Source organism: Oncorhynchus masou, chromosome 18 (assembly GCF_036934945.1).
Source record: "Oncorhynchus masou masou isolate Uvic2021 chromosome 18, UVic_Omas_1.1, whole genome shotgun sequence".
NCBI lineage: Eukaryota > Metazoa > Chordata > Actinopteri > Salmoniformes > Salmonidae > Oncorhynchus > Oncorhynchus masou.
The window spans coordinates 75461758-75483440 of NC_088229.1; the positions used below are offsets into that span (position 1 = coordinate 75461758).

Below are 21683 nucleotides of genomic sequence, written 5' to 3' on the forward strand. Positions count from 1 at the left end.
CTGCAAGTTCCCGGACATTTCTGGGGGCAATTGTTGTTGCCATCCTGAACCTGTTCCGTAGGTGTGATATTCAGATGTACCGATCCTGTGCAGGTGCTGTTACACGTGGTCTGCCACTGTGAGGACGATCAGCTGTCCGTCCTGTCTCCCTGTAGCGCTGTCTTAGGCGTCTCACAGTACGGACATTGCAATTTATTGCCCTGGCCACATCTGCAGTCCTCATGCCTCCTTGTAGCATGCCTAAGGCACATTCATGCAGATGAGCAGGGACCCTGGGCATCTTTCTTTTGGTGTTTTTCAGAGTCAGTAGAAAGGCCTCTTTAGTGTCCTAAGTTTTCATATCTGTGACCTTAATTGCCTACCATCTGTAAGCTGTTAGTGTCTTAACGACCGTTCCACAGGTGCATGTTCATTAATTGTTTTTGGTTCATTGAACAAACATGGGAAACAGTATTTAAACCCTTTACAATGAAGATCTGTGAAGTTACTTGATTTTTTACAAATTATCTTTGAAAGACGGGGTCCTGGAAAAGGGACGTTCCTTTGCCAAGTTTACATTAAGAAATAGGACATTTAGATATTATTATTATATACATTTTCATATAGATGAGTGAAAGGAACTTCACGGGCCTCCTTCCTTCACCCAGTAGGAGTAGCTGTGATCTAAACATAGATTTTATGTCACACATCACTTTGTAAGGATCCTAAGAGTCCATTCAATCCATTAAAATACTCACTCTGTGATATGTATGTTTTTAGAATTCAGGTGTAGTGCTTTAAAAGGCATCTGTGGTGTAGTGCTTTAAAAGGCATCTGTGGTGTAGTGCTTTAAAAGGCATCTGTGGTGTAGTGCTTTAAAAAGGCATCTGTGGTTGGATTCAGTTGCTGTGTCTGTATTCAGATTCAGTGTGCAATAGGGCTGGGCTTTACTTTTTTTTTAATGGACAATTTTTTTCTCCCTAAAATCAGCTTTGTTGTACAAATACAATGCAATTCAAACAGTCAACAAAAATCTAATGAAATGATGGTGAAAATTGTGAAATTACATTTACATTAGGAACGTAATCAGACCTCTTGACTTTTTCCACATTTTGTTACATAACAGCCTAAATCTAAAATATATATATATTTTTTAAATGTATCCTACACACACAATTACACCACAGCAAAAAACAGGTCTCTAGACATGTTTGTGAATTTATTACAAATAAAAAAACACAATCACAAACACAAAACACAATCCTGTCTCTGGGCTCTACGGACAATTCCTTGTTCCTCATGTCTTGGTTTTTGCTCTGACACGCACTGTCAACTGTGGGACCTTATATAGACAGGTGTGTGCCTTTCCAAATCATGTCCAATCAATAGATTTTACCACAGGTGGACTCCAATCAAGTTGTAGAAACATCTCAAGGATGATCAATGGAAACAGGATGCACCTGAGCTCAATTTCGAGTCTCAAAGCAAAGGGTCTGAAAACGTAAGTAGATACGATATCCTTAAATATATATATCCTTAAATATATATATATGCAAACATTTCTAAAAACCTGTTTTCGCTTTGTCAATATGGGTGTCATTATTGTGTGTAGATTTTATTTAACTAGGCAAGTCAGTTTAGAACAAATTCGTATTTACAATGACGGCCTACAAAAAAAAGACTGATTAAAGAAAAACATTTCCTCATTTGAGAATAAGGCGTAACAACGTGTGGAAATCATCTCTGGCCCACACAGCCCTAATGTGTCATAGAACACGTTTAAATCATCTCTGGCCCACACAGCCCTAATGTGTCATAGAACACGTTTAAATCATCTCTGGCCCACACAGCCCTAATGTGTCATAGAACACGTTTAAATCATCTCTGGCCCACACAGCCCTAATGTGTCATAGAACACGTTTAAATCATCTCTGGCCCACACAGCCCTAATGTGTCATAGAACACGTTTAAATCATCTCTGGCCCACACAGCCCTAATGTGTCATAGAACACGTTTAAATCATCTCTGGCCCACACAGCCCTAATGTGTCATAGAACACGTTTAAATCATCTCTGGCCCACACAGCCCTAATGTGTCATAGAACACGTTTAAATCATCTCTGGCCCACACAGCCCTAATGTGTCATAGAACACGTTTAAACCATCTCTGGCCCACACAGCCCTAATGTGTCATAGAACACGTTTAAACCATCTCTGGCCCACACAGCCCTAATGTGTCATAGAACACGTTTAAATCATCTCTGGCCCACACAGCCCTAATGTGTCATAGAACACGTTTAAATCTTCTCTGGCCCACACAGCCCTAATGTGTCATAGAACACGTTTAAATCATCTCTGGCCCACACAGCCCTAATGTGTCATAGAACACGTTTAAATCATCTCTGGCCCACACAGCCCGAATGTGTCATAGAACACGTTTAAATCATCTCTGGCCCACACAGCCCGAATGTGTCATAGAACACGTTTAAATCATCTCTGGCCCACACAGCCCGAATGTGTCATAGAACACGTTTAAATCATCTCTGGCCCACACAGCCCTAATGTGTCATAGAACACGTTTAAATCATCTCTGGCCCACACAGCCCTAATGTGTCATAGAACACGTTTAAATCATCTCTGGCCCACACAGCCCTAATGTGTCATAGAACACGTTTAAATCATCTCTGGCCCACACAGCCCTAATGTGTCATAGAACACGTTTAAATCATCTCTGGCCCACACAGCCCTAATGTGTCATAGAACACGTTTAAATCATCTCTGGCCCACACAGCCCTAATGTGTCATAGAACACGTTTAAATCATCTCTGGCCCACACAGCCCTAATGTGTCATAGAACACGTTTAAATCATCTCTGGCCCACACAGCCCGAATGTGTCATAGAACACGTTTAAATCATCTCTGGCCCACACAGCCCTAATGTGTCATAGAACACGTTTAAATCATCTCTGGCCCACACAGCCCTAATGTGTCATAGAACACGTTTAAATCATCTCTGGCCCACACAGCCCTAATGTGTCATAGAACACGTTTAAATCATCTCTGGCCCACACAGCCCTAATGTGTCATAGAACACGTTTAAATCATCTCTGGCCCACACAGCCCTAATGTGTCATAGAACACGTTTAAATCATCTCTGGCCCACACAGCCCTAATGTGTCATAGAACACGTTTAAATCATCTCTGGCCCACACAGCCCTAATGTGTCATAGAACATGTTTAAATCATCTCTGGCCCACACAGCCCTAATGTGTCATAGAACATGTTTAAATCATCTCCAAGCTGGTTCCAAGCTAAACTAGGGCTGTGGTCTCACACTCACACACACTAACCTCAACTAGGGCTGCGGTCACACACACACTAACCTCAAGCTCAACAAGGGCTGTGGTCACACACACACACACAGGCACAACCCTCAAGCTCAACAAGGGCTGTGGTCACACACATTACCCTCAAGCTCAAGGGCTGTGGTCACACACACACACACTAACCTCAAGCTCAACAAGGGCTGCGGTCACAGCGTCCACTGCCAGAGCACCAGCTTTCAGTCTGTCCACAGCCTGCGAGAGAGACGTCACGTTACAGGTAGGACAGTTTACAGTCGCCGTGTTCACGAAGCACGCAACACACGAACAAGGGACTGAAACAGGGAGAGTCTCCCTGGACTTACTCATTGTTGTCCGTTGCATGCCCGAATGAACACGACCCATGATGCAACAGGGTAAGAGCAATACAAACTCTCTCCTTGCTGATTGAACACCAACAAATCATGGGGATCATATTTCACAGTACAGCATTTACCTACTGTATCAGTCAACACTACAGAGACAGCATTTACCTACTGCATCAGTCAACACTACAGAGAGAGACGGCACAGAGACAGAGAGACGGCACAGAGACAGAGAGACGGCACCGAGACAGAGAGACGGCACCGAGACAGAGAGACGGCACCGAGACAGAGAGACGGCACCGAGACAGAGAGACGGCACCGAGACAGAGAGACGGCACCGAGACAGAGAGACGGCACCGAGACAGAGAGACGGCACAGAGACAGAGAGACGGCACAGAGACAGAGAGACGGCACAGAGACAGAGAGACGGCACAGAGACAGAGAGACGGCACCGAGACGGGACAGAGACGGGACAGAGACAGAGACGGGACAGAGACAGAGAAGGGACAGAGACGGCACCGAGACAGAGAGACGGCACAGAGACAGAGAGACGGCACAGAGACAGAGAGACGGCACAGAGACAGAGAGACGGCACAGAGACAGAGAGACGGCACAGAGACGGCACAGAGACAGAGAGACGGCACCGAGACAGAGAGACGGCACAGAGACAGAGAGACGGCACCGAGACAGAGAGACGGCACCGAGACAGAGAGACGGCACCGAGACAGAGAGACGGCACCGAGACAGAGAGACGGCACCGAGACAGAGAGACGGCACAGAGACAGAGAGACGGCACAGAGACGGCACAGAGACAGAGAGACGGCACAGAGACAGAGAGACGGCACAGAGACAAAGAGACGGCACAGAGACAGAGAGACGGCACAGAGACAGAGAGACGGCACCGAGACGGGACAGAGACGGGACAGAGACAGAGACGGGACAGAGACAGAGACGGCACCGAGACAGAGAGACGGCACCGAGACAGAGAGACGGCACCGAGACAGAGAGACGGCACCGAGACAGAGAGACGGCACCGAGACAGAGAGACGGCACCGAGACAGAGAGACGGCACAGAGACAGAGAGACGGCACAGAGACAGAGAGACGGCACAGAGACAGAGAGACGGCACAGAGACAGAGAGACGGCACCGAGACGGGACAGAGACGGGACAGAGACAGAGACGGGACAGAGACAGAGACGGGACAGAGACGGCACCGAGACAGAGAGACGGCACAGAGACAGAGAGACGGCACAGAGACAGAGAGACGGCACAGAGACGACAGAGAGACGGCACAGAGACGGCACAGAGACAGAGAGACGGCACAGAGACAGAGAGACGGCACAGAGACAGAGAGACGGCACAGAGAGACGGCACAGAGACAGAGAGATGGCACAGAGGCAGAGAGACGGCACAGAGGCAGAGAGACGGCACAGAGACAGTGAGACGGCACCGAGACAGAATATAGACAGACAGTACAGAGACAGGATAGAGACAGCACAGAGACAGAGACAGCATATAGACAGACAGAGACAGCATATACACAGACAGAGACAGCATATAGACAGACAGTACAGAGACAGGATAGAGACTTGGACAGAGACAGAGACAGCATATACAGGCAGAGACAGCATATAGACAGACAGTACAGAGACAGCATATAGACAGACAGTACAGAGACAGGGTAGAGACAGCACAGAGACAGAGACAGCATATAGACAGACAGTACAGAGACAGCATATAGACAGTACAGAGACAGCATATAGACTGACAGTACAGAGACAGGATATAGACAGACAGAGACAGCATATAGACAGACAGTACAGAGACAGGGTAGAGACAGACAGTACAGAGACAGCATATACACAGACAGAGACAGCATATAGACAGACAGTACAGAGACAGCATATAGACAGACAGTACAGAGACAGCATATACACAGACAGTACAGAGACAGCATATAGACAGACAGAGACAGCATATAGACAGACAGAGACAGCATATAGACAGACAGAGACAGCATATAGACAGACAGAGACAGCATATAGACAGACAGAGACAGAGACAGCATATAGACAGACAGAGACAGCATATAGACAGACAGAGACAGAGACAGCATATAGACAGACAGTACAGAGACAGGATAGACAGACAGAGACAGCATATAGACAGACAGAGACAGCATATAGACAGACAGAGACAGCATATAGACAGACAGAGACAGAGACAGCATATAGACAGACAGTACAGAGACAGGATAGACAGACAGAGACAGCATATAGACAGACAGCACAGAGACAGACAGTACAGAGACAGACAGTACAGAGACAGCATATAGACAGACAGTACAGAGACAGCATATAGACAGACAGCATATAGACAGACAGAGACAGCATATAGACAGACAGAGACAGCATATAGACAGACAGAGACAGCATATAGACAGACAGTACAGAGACAGGATAGAGACTTGGACAGAGACAGCATATAGACAGACAGAGACAGCATATAGACAGACAGTACAGAGACAGCATATAGACAGACAGTACAGATACAGCATATAGACAGACAGAGACAGCATATAGACAGACAGTCAATGTTCCCCGTGGATGTCTGTCGCTGCTCTAATCTGATGGACTATAAAATAAAAGGAAAGGAGGTTTTCTGCTGTACAAAGCTGAAAACGCAAAAAGTGCCGGAACATGACATTACAGCGTGTAGTTTTCTCCGGCCAGCTGAGACTGACGAAGGCGTGTTATCAACATATAACTCCCTCACGCGGGACTCCTCTCTGAAGACGGAGAGGTGCGTTCCAAATGGTCAAACGTAGTGCACTACTACTACAGGGTGCTAGATCCCTCCCTGTCCTCCTGATCTGAACCACAACGCTGTCATCTCAGGCTGCATCTCAATACTCCAGCGCGGCTTCCACTCAATTCAAGGGGCTTCATCGGCATGGGAAACAGGTGTTGCCAAAGCAACGTGCAAAGCGGAGGAAGCGCCGGACAAGTCGTGGGAAACTCACTCTCTGACAAGCTCTCTTGCAGACATGCTTGTATTCCTTGGCTTTGGACTCAGAGTGGTATCCTGCTCCTGAAACAAAATAAACACACAAAGAAGTGAAAAGATATTTAAAAATAAAAAAAAATTAAAAAGGGTTGCAAATTCATCAGTAAAGACAGTGTGTGTTGTTTTCAACAGCTGGTTAACGATGACATCATCCTACATCCATTTTGTCCATTCCGTTCACGGTCTGCATAGTCAGCGGTCAGAATACACAGTTGTGGGTTCTAAATAGGGGGATGTAAATGCCAAGATGTTGCACTCATTCCTGCATACTATTGAAGAAGAGAATAGTATTTTCACGCACACACACACACACAAGTGTTCGACAATTGCTGATTAATTAGAATAGAATAATCTACCAAAAATGTATGAACGGCGGGAAACAAGACATCTAAGTTTATTAAATTAAATTAGATTATAGTAGTCGGTAAGAAGACAGAACACGATAACGCTCCAGAAGATAGATTGTCTCTATATATATATAATCTGTCAACGTCACCGGTAACTTATCCTTATCACATGTAAACTGAATGTCATCTCATCCTTCCGGTTTGGCCCTGTCCCTGGGTGTCCTCGGATGGGGCCACAGTGTCTCCTGACCCCTCCTGTCTCAGCCTCCAGTATTTATGCTGCAGTAGTTTGTGTGTCGGGGGGCTAGGGTCAGTTTGTTATATCTGGAGTACTTCTCCGGTCCTATCCGGTGTCCTGTGTGAATTTAAGTGTGCGTTCTCTAATTCTCTCTTTCTTTCTCTCTCTCGGAGGACCTGAGACCCAGGACCATGACTCAGGACTACCTGACATGACTCCTTGCTGTCCCCAGTCCACCTGGCCGTGCTGCTGCTCCAGTTTCAACTGTTCTGCCTGTGATTATTATTTGACCATGCTGGTCATTTATGAACATTTGAACATCTTGGCCATGTTCTGTTATAATCTCCACCCGGCACAGCCAGAAGAGGACTGGCCACCCCTCATAGCCTGGTTCCTCTCTAGGTTTCTTCCTAGGTTCTGGCCTTTCTAGGGAGTTTTTCATAGCCACCGTGCTTCTACACCTGCATTTCTTGCTGTTTGGGGATTTAGGCTGGGTTTCTGTACAGCACTTTGTGACATCAGCTGATGTACGAAGGGCTTTATAAATACATTTGATTGGACACCTGACAACGGCTAATTTACGTAGAAAAAACTCAAGACAAGTACTTGTAAGTATACCAAACCTGCATGCACCAACACAAAGCCAACAGCGTTCCCCTTGTCGTTTCTGTCTGGAGTAGACTCCTGTGGTGTGACTGTCGACCAGGAGGCAGGAGGGGGTTGTTGCTCTTCGGCACAGTTCAGTGGAGTCTCCATAACCCTCCACATGCATCATGGACCATTGGCCCCAGGTAACACTGGCATCTTGGCTCTCACACCTGGGAGAAAAGAACATTTAAAAAAAAAAAGGGCGAGATGCCCTTTGTCCTACTACGAATGGTGGCTAAAGCAATATTGATAAACGAGTTGTATTATAGCAAACGCAGTGTCAACAGTCATCTGCTGAACGTGATCTATTAAGATTGTGTGATTTTGGACTGTGCTTTGACAGTCTGGATAAGTAGGTGCCGACACTAAAAAGGCGCACAATATGATTTATAGTTCAAACCTGCTTGGGGAAAAGCTCATCACACAAATCAACTGAGTGGGGACACACTGTTGCTGCTGGGTTGTTTGACTGAGACGGGTTGCCTCCCACATTGTAAACAATGTGATTCCCCGAGACTAGATCATTCAGGCTGACATGCCATTGTAGGCATTAGCTTAGCTGGCTAGTCTGTTTGGAAGCTAGTTAGCCTAGGTCTAGGTTGTTATCGAACAAATTGATTTAAAAATAAAAGTGGCTGACTAGCGATTACAGAAAGGTAGCATGTGTCTCTCAGTGCGTAGTTACAGCGTGCAAATATTCGTTGACATCTATCGTTTTGCGACAACTGAGCAAGCTAACTAGCTACATAGCATAGCATCCACATTTTGAAGACTCGACTGTAAAAACTTGTTCTTTTGCACGAATCTGCTAACTAGCTGCCACACTAGTACGGACCCGGTACGTGTTCTTATGTTTATGTGAAAACTTACTTTACTATTAAAAACTTTGCAAGTTGAGATTGTACTCTGGCTGCGGCTCTGCAGCAGAAATCTCTTCCGGGTTCAGGGATACGTCACATGACGCTAATGTGCGCGTCCCAAAACATTATTGCCACGTTCAAATACTTGTCGGCACCAGGAAACTCGGTCATTTGTAACTGTTTATAGTTATACAATTGCCGCTTTCAACCAAATGGCAAGTCGGAAATTTCCGCGTTTACTCGTTTCCGACTAGACTGGAACGAGACATATCCCGAGTTTTACACTGAACATAAATATAAACGCGAAATGTAGTGCTGGTCCCATGTATCTTGAGCTGAAATAAAAGATCACTGAAATTATCCATATAATTAAAACATATTATTTATCTCATTTGTTTTGCCCAAATGTGTTTACATCCCTGTTGCCCAAATAATACATCCATCTGACAGGTGTGGCAAATCAAAAAGCTGATTAAACAGCATGATCATTACACAGGTGCACCTTGTGATGGGGACAATAAAAGGCCACACTCAAATGTGCAGTTTTGTCACACAACACAATGCCACAGATATCTCAAGTTTTGAGGGAGCGTGCAATTGGACCGCTGACCGTGGGAATGTCCACCAGAGCTGTTGCCAGAGAATTTAATGTTAATTTCTCAACCATAAGCAGCCTCCAACATCGTTTTAGAGAATTTGGCAGTAGGTTCAACCGGCCTCACAACTGCCGACCACATGTATGGAGTCGTGTGGGCGAGCGGTTTGTTGATGTCAAAATTGTGAACAGAGTGCCCCATGGTGGCGGTGGGGTTATGGTATCGGCAGGCAAAAGCTACAGACAGCGAACACAATTGCGTTTCATTGGTGGCAATTTGAATGCACATGGCGAGATTCTGAGGCCCATTATTATGCTAAAATAATGCCATTCACCCACCACCATCACATCATGTTTCAGCATGATCATTTTGTTTAACTAGGTAAGTCAGTTAAGAACAAATTCTTATTTATAATGACAGCCTGCCCCGGCCAAACCAGGACAACGCTGGGCCAATTGTGCACCACCATATGGGACTCCCAATCACAGCCAGATGTGAAACAGCCTGGATTCGAAATCAGTGACTGTCGTGAACCCTCTTGCACTGAGATACAGTGCCTTAGACCACTGCGCCACTGCTAGTACCCATGTCACTAAGAATCTATACACCATTCCTGGAAGCTCAAAATGTCATAGTCCTTACATGGCCTGCACACTCACCAGACATGTCACCCATTGAGCATGTTTGGGATGCTCTGGACCGACGTGTACGACAGTGTGTTCCAGTCTCCGGCCAATATCGAGCAACTTCACACAGCCATTGAAGAGGAGTGGGGACAACATTCCACAATCAACAGCCTGATCAACTCTATGTGAAAGAGATGTGTCATCCTGCACAAGGCAAGTGGTACTGACTGGTTTTTCTGATCCACCTACCTTCTGTATTCCCAGTCATGTGAAATCCATAGATTAGGACCTAATGAATCTATTTAAATTGACTGCTTTCCTTATATGAACTGTAACTCAGTAAAATCTTTGAACGTTTTGCATGTTGCGTTTATATTTTTGCTCAGTATACATGAGAGATTATTACAGCGTTCACGTGCTAGTTGGAAATAGGAAACTCTGAAATGTGTGATTTGCTAATAGGTTGTGGTTATACACATGCCGTGTTAAACAAGTCAGCAAGTTGGACATTTCAGAGTTCCGACTAGCACTTGAACGCGGCACACAGATTGAAATACAAATAGAGAGTAATCATGTTTTTTTTAGGAACTTACTCAGACATAGTACAAAGCCCATTGGGAAATCAAGTTTTTTTGTATGGTTTTTGGATAAATGCTGAAAATAAGGTAGGTGGTAGGAGATCTTATACGTTTTGAGACAATCCCCATATTCCACGAGGCGGCAGGTAGCCAAGCAGTTAGAAAGGTTGCTGGATCGAATCCCTAGTTGACAAGGTAAAAATCTGTCGTTCTGCCCCTGAACAAGGCAGTTAACCCACTGTTCCCAGGCCGTCATTGTAAATAAGAATGTGTTATGAACTGACTTGCCTAGTTAAATAAAGGTTCAATTTAAAAAAACAACAACTAATGACACGTTTTGTGAATTCTTAAGCATATATATATATATATATATATTTTTAAAGGCCATAAAGCCCATAAATGTCACGTCAACTGACTGATATTATCTCTTAATCCTGGAGGGGATTCTTCCTCCAGTCTCCAGGCAGGTTTAATTTTGTTTATTAGTATCCCCATCCTGTACTTTTAAACTCGGACAAAACAGAGATGCTTGTTCTAGGTCCCAAGAAACAAAGAGATCTTCTGTTGAATCTGACAATTAATCTTAATGGTTGTACAGTCGTCTCAAATAAAACAGTGAAGGACCTTGGCGTTACTCTGGACCCTGATCTCTCTTTTGAAGAACATATCAAGACCATTTCAAGGACAGCTTTTTTCCATCTACGTAACATTGCAAAAATCAGAAACTTTCTGTCCAAAAATTATGCAGAAATACGGCTGCTAGAATCCTGATGAGAACCCAAAAATGTGATCATATTACTCCAGTGCTAGACTCCCTACACTGGCTTCCTGTCAAAGTAAGGGCTGATTTCAGGGTTTTACTGCTAACCTACAAAGCATTACATGGGCTTGCTCCTACCTATCTCTCTGATTTGGTCCTGCCGTACATACCTACACGTACGCTATGGTCACAAGACGCAGGCCTCCTAATTGTCCCTAGAATTTCTAAGCAAACAGCTGGAGGCAGGGCTTTCTCCTATAGAGCTCCATTTTTATGGAATGGTCTGCCTACCCATGTCAGAGACGCAAACTTGGTCTCAACCTTTGTCTTTACTGAAGACTCATCTCTTCAGTGGGTCATATGATTGAGTGTAGTCTGGCCCAGGAGTAGGAAGGTGAATGGGAAAGGCTCTGGAGCAACGAACCGCCCTTGCTGTCTCTGCCTGGCCGGTTCCCCTCTTTCCACTGGGATTCTCTGCCTCTAACACTATTATTATTAGTCACTGGCTTACTGGGGCTCTCTCATGCCGTCCCTCGAAGGGGTGCATCACCTGAGTGGGTTGATTTACTGATGTGGTCATCCTGTCTGGGTTGGCGCCCCCCCCTTGGGTTGTGCCATGGCGGAGATCTTTGTGGGCTATACTCAGCCTTGTCTCAGGATGGTAAGTTGGTGGTTGAAGATATCTTTCTAGTGGTGTGGGGGCTGTGCTTTGGCAAAGTGAGTGGGGTTATATCCTTCCTGTTTGGCCCTGTCCCTGGGGTGTCCTCGGATGGGGCCACAGAGTCTCCTGACCCCTCCTGTCTCAGCCTCCAGTGTTTATGCTGCAGTAGTTTATGTGTCGGGGGGCTAGGGTCAGTTTGTTATATCTGGAGTACTTCTCCTGTCCTATTCGGTGTCCTGTGTGAATCTAAGTGTGCGTTCTCTAATTCTCTCCTTCTCTCTTTCTATCTCTCTCTCGGAGGACCTGAGCCCTAGGACCATGCCCCAGGACTACCTGACATGATGACTCCTTGCTGTCCCCAGTCCACCTGGCCGTGCTGCTGCTCCAGTTTCAACTGTTCTGCCTTATTATTATTCGACCATGCTGGTCATTTATGAACATTTGAACATCTTGGCCATGTTCTGTTATAATCTCCACCCGGCACAGCCAGAAGAGGACTGGCCACCCCACATAGCCTGGTTCCTCTCTAGGTTTCTTCCTAGGTTTTGGCCTTTCTAGGGAGTTTTTCATAGCTACTGTGCGTCTACACCTGCATTGCTTGCTGTTTGGGGTTTTAGGCTGGGTTTCTGTACAGCACTTTGAGATATCAGCTGATGTACGAAGGGCTATATAAATACATTTGATTTGATATGATTTGATTAGATACTAGACAGCTACTCATCAAACATACAAACAGATGATAAAATACACAAACAAGAAGGTTGGTTTACAAAAACAGTGTTCAAGAAGAACAGGTCAGCCAGCACCTTCTCAGAGATTATTGGTCCATTTCATCTCATTATCTGTTTCCAATCCATTGCAATGGCAGAGATGGAATCTTCCCCACCACATCTGGTCTGGTTTATCCCAAACATGAGCTGAGACATATTTAAACTACTACAGACAACGCACTGACCTCTAGTAAACTACTACAGACAACGCACTGACCTCTAGTAAACTACTACAGACAACGCACTGACCTCTAGTAAACTACTACAGACAACGCACTGACCTCTAGTAAACTACTACAGACAACGCACTGACCTCTAGTAAACTACTACAGACAACGCACTGACTTCTAGTAAACTACTACAGACAACGCACTGACCTCTAGTAAACTACTACAGACAACGCACTGACCTCTAGTAAACTACTACAGACAACGCACTGAGCTCTAGTAAACTACTACAGACAACGCACTGACCTCTAGTAAACTACTACAGACAACGCACTGACCTCTAGTAAACTACTACAGACAGTACAGTATACGGAAAACATATATATTGACATACATTTTAACATGTATTGTACACATGTATTTACGTATATGTACATGACAGATATCGAACTATGTTCAAGCGTTATATGTACACACTAGTGGTGTTCTTGTTTTGGTCTATTACAGCATATTGGATGACTGTAGAATATTCCATTCGCCCAGTTCAATAAAACATTGATAGGTTTAATTAAGCTAATACGTGATTCTCAAATCTTCCCAATACCAATCACGTGTTTGTTACAACCTAGCCTATGACTGAACGTTTACAATGTTGCTGCACACAGGTCGAGAGAAAATGTGGATGTAAAGAAAACGTTTTAACAGATTTGTCAGAATGAATACACCCCTTGATCATGCTGTAAACACAGTTCACTTTCATAGCAGCCACGTTGTATTCCTTCTCGCAACTATGCACTGCCCACCTCACCCTTTCTCTTCCTTTGCGGATTTCTTTACGCACAACACAGCTGTATGTGACCAGGCGAAGAAACATTTTCAAGACAAACCATATCATAACCGCTACACACAGGCTACATCGTTGTCACCATATTAGCTAAAGTAACAACATGGTCAACATAGCTAATAGAACTAACACGTTAGTAAACCCACTACAATCATACAGTAACATTATAGTGTATAGCCAGTAAGCAGTGACACCAGCGGGCCCCGGTGGCAATAAATTAATAAAACCAAAAGCCTTACCTTGACTTGGAAGAGTTCCAGTGTTGTGTTGGATAGTCATAACCAGCTAGCTAACATAGCATCCCTCTCTGTTGGATAGCCATAGCCAGCTAGCTAACATAGCATCCCTCTCTGTTGGATAGCCATAGCCAGCTAGCTAACATAGCATCCCTCTCTGTTGGATAGCCATAGCCAGCTAGCTAACATAGCATCCCTCTCTGTTGGATAGCCATAGCCAGCAAGCTAACATAACATCCCTCTCTGTTGGATAGCCATAGCCAGCTAGCTAACATAGCATCCCTCTCTGTTTGAGCAGGGTGTTTTGAGTAGGCTAAACTAGCTAGCTGCATTTGATAGCGAAGTGAAAGTAAAACAAAATACAAATATATACAAAAGTATGTGGACATACTTCCAATTGGTGGATTTGTCTATTTCAGTCACACAGGTGTGTAAAATCGAGCACACATCCATGCAATCTCCATAGACAAACATTGGCAGTAGAATGGCCTTACTGAAGAGCTCAGTGACTTTCAACATGGCACCTTCATAGGATACCACCTTTCCAACACTGTATGTGCAGAAACTGAAACTGAGAAACTGTTGAGGCTACTATTACAAAACAGTGTGTTTTAATCAATTATATGTTGCCGTGAATATATTTAGTATAGTTTCATCTAAAAAGGATAACTTTTTTTTATTGTTTTACAGTTTTTATGTTTATGAAAATCTGTACTGAATTCTCAGGAGACAAAGGTGCTGATTCAAGAGCAGATGAATGTTCATTTGGCGGAGGGCAGGAATCGTGTCACAGGCAACGGTCATACACAGGTAGGAAAATCAAAACTAGGACTGAAGGCTATAACTGGTCCTCACAAACAAGCTAGGAAAAGGCTTAGTAGAGTCAAAATAAACAATGCCTCACAAAAGGCACAAACAGAATGAACTGAACTAAATACGGAGCTGATGAGACCAGGTGAGTAACTTTGCCTTCCTCAAGGGCACAACAACATGAGATGGTATCTGCTTGTCATCATTACTGGGCCTTTACAGTACCAGAACCTGGCAGCAAATTGGGCCTTTACAGTACCTGCACCTGGCAGCAAATTGGGCCTTTACAGTACCAGCACCTGGCAGCAAATTGGGCCTTTGCAGTACCAGAACCTGGCAGCAAATTGCTATTGCCAATATTACCTCCCTCGGTTTCCCCCAAGCAGTACAAGCCTGGAGACGTTAATCGCTGAACACACACATATATTTATGGGGGTTCAATGGCATTCCACGAGGTGGCTGATTGGTTCAGAAGATCTTTAACCCATTCTAGGAAATCTGTTTCTATACCTCTCCCAATATGAAGCTTGGGGTAAACCCCAATCAGTTGGTTATTAGAGCACGTGTTGATTGAAGAGCTGCCGCGGGCCTTTTCCGTTCGGTCTAGACAAGTGAATAGATGTGAATAGATGCTTCATTGTCCAAGACCCCGTTAAGACATGACAATGAACCAGAGGAAATGAGTCAGGTATTAATCATATGGTTAGTAAAGATGGATGTTGTCATAGGCCCGGGAATTTACATGCTCTCTTTAATTAGAATAAAACATACCTCCGTGTGTGTGTGTGTGTGTGTGTGTGTGTGTGTGTGTGTGTGTGTGTGTGTGTGTGTGTGTGTGTGTGTGTGTAAACTGCAGGTGGTCTAATCTAGCTCATGTAGGCAGTCTTGCTTGGTTTTAGTCATTTTTAGTCATTTAGTAGTCTCTCTTTCGAACACACTCAGCACAGGGCTTATTTAATTGTTTAGAACAGGGCTTATTTAATTGTTTAGAACAGGGATTGTTTAATTGTTTAGAACAGGGATTGTTTAATTGTTTAGAACAGGGATTGTTTAATTGTTTAGAACAGGGATTGTTTAATTGTTTAGAACAGGGATTGTTTAGTTGTTTAGAACAGGGATTGTTTAATTGTTTAGAACAGGGATTGTTTAATTGTTTAGAACAGGGATTGTTTAGTTGTTTAGAACAGGGATTGTTTAATTGTTTAGAACAGGGATTGTTTAATTGTTTAGAACAGGGATTGTTTAATTGTTTAGAACAGGGACTGTTTAATTGTTTAGAACAGGGACTGTTTAATTGTTTAGAACAGGGACTGTTTAATTGTTTAGAACAGGGACTGTTTAATTGTTTAGAACAGGGATTGTTTAGAACAGATACTAAGCATTCTCTTGGTAATTCAACATGCAGGATTGAGATATCACTCCAAACTGGTCAATTCAAATAACATATTCATTGGATATCATTCCAAAAGGAAGAGACATTATGGATGAGAACAATTATATTAAGTTGTTTATTGGGATGCAGGAATAAGCAGTTAATACAGTATTTATGTTTCTGTAGGCAGTTGTTGTTTGTCCATTATGGATCTCTACCTATTTTAATAGGGAAATGAATTGATTGCTCCACGAGTGTGATTCTGTCAATCAATCTTTCACAAGTCACAAGTCCACACACACACACACACACACACACACACACACACACACACACACACACACACACACACACACACACACACACACACACCTCAGTCAACTCAATGCCCGTGATCAGAAACTAAGGGTCAGTTTGGACTGAAAACGAAGGTATTCTTCTTTAACTATATGAGCAGGATAATGATGTTTGTTTTGGCTCAAGCGGGTTAGAGATTAAAGAATATTGTGGAGAGTATGGGGGCCCAGGGAGAGGGAAGGAGGGAGAGAGAGAGAGAGAGAGAGGGAGCGGGGGCCAGGAGGATGGAAGGAGGTTGAGAGAGAGAGAGAAGGGAGCGGGGGCCAGGAGGAGGGAGAGAGAGAGAGCAGGGAGCGGAGGCCAGGAGGAGGGAAGGAGGGAGAGAGAGAGAGAAGGGAGCAGGGGCCAGGAGGAGGGAAGGAGGGAGAGAGAGAGAGAAGGGAGCGGGGGCCAGGAGGAGGGAGGGAGAGAGAGAGAGAGAGCGAGAGAGAGAGAGAGAGGGAGAGAGAGAGAAGGGAACGGGGGCCAGAAGGAGGGGGAGAGAGAGAGAGCAGGGAGTGGGGGCCAGGAGGAAGGAAGGAGGGAGAGAGCGAGAGAAGGCGGAGAGAAATGAAATGAGAGGACAGATGGAGGGCTGGAGGTGAGGGGGCTGCAAGAGGTGCAGGAGGTGAGGGGGATGCAGGAGGCTGTATGAGCTACAGTGAAGGGGCCAGTAGCCCATAGAGGGGCGTGGACGTGGTCTCTATGGAAACGGCTTAGGCTTACACTGTGCTGCAGAGGCTTCTACACAGAGAGAGAGAGAGTGTCTCGTCCTGTAAGACAAGTCAAACAAATAAACAAACAGCTGCTTCCTTCAAGGCTTCTGTTTTAACGACACAGATGCTCCTCTCCTGGAATCACGTGTTTTCCCTGTTCACACAGTCTATGAAAATGGAAAGATGCTCCTCTCCTGGAATCACGTGTTTTCCCTGTTCACACAGTCTATGAAAATGGAAGACATTTTTGTTGTTGTTGTTGCGAACAGTAATTTGTTTTAAAGTTTTAAGTTTAACTTTCACAAGACAGCTCCTGCTTGTGTACATGTGCCCCCCCCTTCAACCATTTCTATGTGATTAATAATATAATAATAATAATAATAATAATAATATAATAATAATAATAATTGATAATAGAAGTATGTGATTTAATAGAAGCCACATTTCAAGGTTAAACCCGGTGCCATTGAATTAGACATTTTCCAAATGAATTTGAAAAAAAAAATCCCCTCTCGTCATTTCTAAAAGATAATGCCACATGCAAAGAGATAATATTTAAAATCAAAATGCCAAATGGCTTCACATTTTATTACCACCTAATACATAACGAATGACTCAGTGGACAATAAGTAACTAACGTTATAGACCAAGGTCTTATGGTATAGCTAAACTATACAGTGTTAAAACAAAATTCCGTTGTTCTTAGTTACTTGTACAGTAAAAAAACAGTAAAAAAACAACAGTTTACAGTAAAGTTCCTTTGGATTTTACGGTAAAATACTGTATGTATTCTGTCTTTCAAAACTATCTAACCTTACAAGCCTTAGGAAGTTGTTGTATTGTCACACCCTGACCATAGTGTGCTTTGTATGTTTCTATGTTTTGGTTGGTCAGGGTGTGATCTGAGTGGGCATTCTATGTTGTGTGTCTAGTTTGCCTGTTTCTGTGTTTGGGCCTGATAGGGTTCTCAATCAGAGGCAGGTGTTAGTCGTTATCTCTGATTGGGAACCATATTTAGGTAGCCTGTTTTGTCATTGTGGGTTGTGGGTGATTGTTTTGTGTCAATCAGTATAGCAACACATATTTGTAAAAAAAAAAAAAAAAAAAAAAAAAAAAAAAAAAAAGCCGCTACAACATCAGTACATCTGTACAACATTCCTCCTGTCCTGAGCTACACCAACGGACGAAGCAGACAACGCTGTGAGGTGTGAAGAGTCACGCCAACCCGAACGCTTTGTTAAACACGGTCAAATAAACAACAAGAGACTTACAGTTACAACACGTTCAGATAAAGATACAACACAGGAATACTGCAGGAAAACACTCAGAGGGGGGGGGGGGATGTGATGCTTCATTAACTCATTCAGTACCCAATGAAACACACTGGCTGGTTGCAACTCCAAACCAGGCCTGAGCACGCCTGATTCCCACCAGGCCTGAGTACACCTGATTCCCACCAGGCCTGAGCACACCTGATTCCCACCAGGCCTGAGCACACCTGATTCCCACCAGGCCTGAGCACACCTGATTCCCACCAGGCCTGAGTACACCTGATTCCCACCAGGCCTGAGTACACCTGATTCCCACCAGGCCTGAGTACACCTGATTCCCACCAGGCCTGAGCACACCTGATTCCCACCAGGCCTGAGTACACCTGATTCCTACCAGGCCTGAGCACACCTGATTCCCACCAGGCCTGAGCACACCTGATTCCCACCAGGCCTGAGTACACCTGATTCCTACCAGGCCTGAGTACACCTGATTCCCACCAGGCCTGAGTACACCTGATTCCCACCAGGCCTGAGCACACCTGATTCCCACCAGGCCTGAGCACACCTGATTCCTACCAGGCCTGAGAACACCTGATTCCCACCAGGCCTGAGAACACCTGATTCCCACCAGGCCTGAGCACACCTGATTCCCACCAGGCCTGAGCACACCTGATTCCCACCAGGCCTGAGCACACCTGATTCCTACCAGGCCTGAGTACACCTGATTCCCACCAGGCCTGAGCACACCTGATTCCCACCAGGCCTGAGTACACCTGATTCCCACCAGGCCTGAGCACACCTGATTCCCACCAGGCCTGAGCACACCTGATTCCCACCAGGCCTGAGCACACATGATTCCCACCAGGCCTGAGCACACCTGATTCCCACCAGGCCTGAGCACACCTGATTTCCCACCAGGCCTGAGCACACCTGATTCCCACCAGGCCTGAGTACACCTGATTCCCACCAGGCCTGAGCACACCTGATTCCCACCAGGCCTGAGCACACCTGATTCCCACCAGGCCTGAGCACACCTGATTCCCACCAGGCCTGAGCACACCTGATTCCCACCAGGCCTGAGCACACATGATTCCCACCAGGCCTGAGCACACATGATTCCCACCAGACCTGAGCACACCTGATTCCCACCAGGCCTGAGCACACCTGATTCCCACCAGGCCTGAGCACACCTGATTCCCACCAGGCCTGAGCACACCTGATTCCCACCAGGCCTGAGCACACCTGATTCCCACCAGGCCTGAGCACACCTGATTCCCTGGCTGATTCCCACCAGGCTCTGTTTTACAGTATAGGATCCCCACATCCTGTGTGTGTCTGTCAGTGTGTTGACACAGTCTTGAGGCAGGATCTACAGCTGCAATGAAACCAAGTGTATAGGGGGTGGGCTGATGACTGGGTTGGACCAGGAACTAAGCTGCTGACAGTCCAGTTGAGTTTCTTCCCAAGTAACTCTCTCTAAAACCATCCATGGAATGAGTCTCTCTCACTCTCTCTTTCTCTCTCTCTCTCCTTCTCTCTCTCTCTTCTCTCTCTCTCTCCTTCTCTCTCTCTCTGTGTGTGTTTAGTCACACAGAGAGAGTCCTATAAGGGTTTAGTGAGGACAGCTCTTTCATAACCAAAACGTATGCTTAGACGCGTGACAAACATTGGGAGTTTCATTTTGAAAATTCAAAACGGACCCCCAAACCACTTACGTTTTCATCAACGCTAACAGCCCTTTCTTAGTAATTGTCAAGTCAGCCTTGTAAAAGGTGATCGCTGTGTTGTTTATGTGATGGAAAATACCCCATCATACCGTCACAGCAAAACAAGTGCAGACTGGACTGAATATGACACATTGTGAAGTATTTATCATCTGTGTAAATTCCTTCCTGCCTGTGTGTGTGTGTGTGTGTGTGTGTGTGTGTGTGTGAATCAAACGATCATTACCCCATACCAACAGAATCCCGGGGCAGTGTTCCAAATGACTCCCTACGCTCTGTGGGGCTCTGGTCAAAAGTAGTGCACTAAATAGGGAATAGGGTGCCATTTGGGACAAGGTCGATGTCTATTGCGCTCGTTGCTAGGTTTGGTTACTGTTGGCTCAGATGATGCATACCGTGAATATTTACAGTACATGTCCTCACACTACTCACCTCAGACAGGGAGAAAAGGCACCTCTGTAAACCGTACAATTAAGCTGTTAAAAACTACATCTAAAGCCAAGAGAACGACAAGCCAAGACATCTAGTTCATTTCTATGCAAAGATCTGTTGAGATTTCATTGCGTGTCAGATTTGTAATTTCTACATGAGCTGTTATTGTATTATTCTGGTTTGTCGTAGAGACATAACTTTTAATGGAACATTCTGGTTTGTCGTAGAGACAGACAGCATGACTTTTAATGGAACATTCTGGTTTGTCGTAGAGACAGACAGCATGAGTTGTAGTGGAACATTCTGGTTTGTTGTAGAGACAGACAGCATGACTTGTAGTGGAACATTCTGGTTTGTTGTAGAGACAGACAGCATGAGTTGTAGTGGAACATTCTGGTTTATCGTAGAGACAGACAGCATGAGTTGTAGTGGAACATTCTGGTTTGTTGTAGAGACAGACAGTATGACTTTTAGTGGAACATTCTGGTTTGTTGTAGAGACAGACAGTATGACTTTTAGTGGAACATTCTGGTTTGTCGTAGAGACAGACAGCATGACTTGTAGTGGAACATTCTGGTTTGTCGTAGAGACAGACAGCATGACTTGTAGTGGAACATTCTGGTTTGTCGTAGAGACATAACTTTTAATGGAACATTCTGGTTTGTCGTAGAGACATAACTTTTAATGGAACATTCTGGTTTGTCGTAGAGACAGACAGCATGAGTTTTACCGGAACATTCTGGAACTAAAGCAGTTCCTTTGTTGAGATATGTGGTCTTCGTCACTATCAGATTCAGCCGATAGTATGATATTATCACGTCATAACACAACATTATCATCAATGCGAGTCCAGAAGCACATGGAAAATATTCAGGGGGGAAAAAAAACAAAATGCATGATGTATTTCGGTGTAAAATGACAAGAGTCACTGCAACCAGTTCGGTAAAGAACCAAGAGG

General features: G+C 44.8%; 1 protein-coding gene across 2 annotated transcripts in view; it reads right to left on the reverse strand.

Annotated features, from left to right (window-relative positions):
* Positions 1–8920, reverse strand: part of tasp1 (taspase, threonine aspartase, 1) — a 97324-nt gene extending 88404 nt beyond the window's left edge. The window contains exons 1-4 of one of the 2 annotated variants that reach the window (XM_064924483.1): positions 8837–8920; positions 7942–8136; positions 6690–6757; positions 3488–3556 (exon numbers count right to left, since the gene is read on the reverse strand). In XM_064924483.1, the coding sequence (XP_064780555.1) occupies positions 3488–3556; positions 6690–6757; positions 7942–8086 (282 nt within the window). In that variant the 5' untranslated portion in view covers positions 8087–8136; positions 8837–8920. Of the gene's footprint in view, positions 1–3361; positions 3376–3487; positions 3557–6689; positions 6758–7941; positions 8137–8836 lie in introns of those variants that run through there. The other variant, XM_064924484.1, reaches the window with a different exon arrangement.
* Between the last annotated feature and the right edge of the window lie 12763 nt (positions 8921–21683).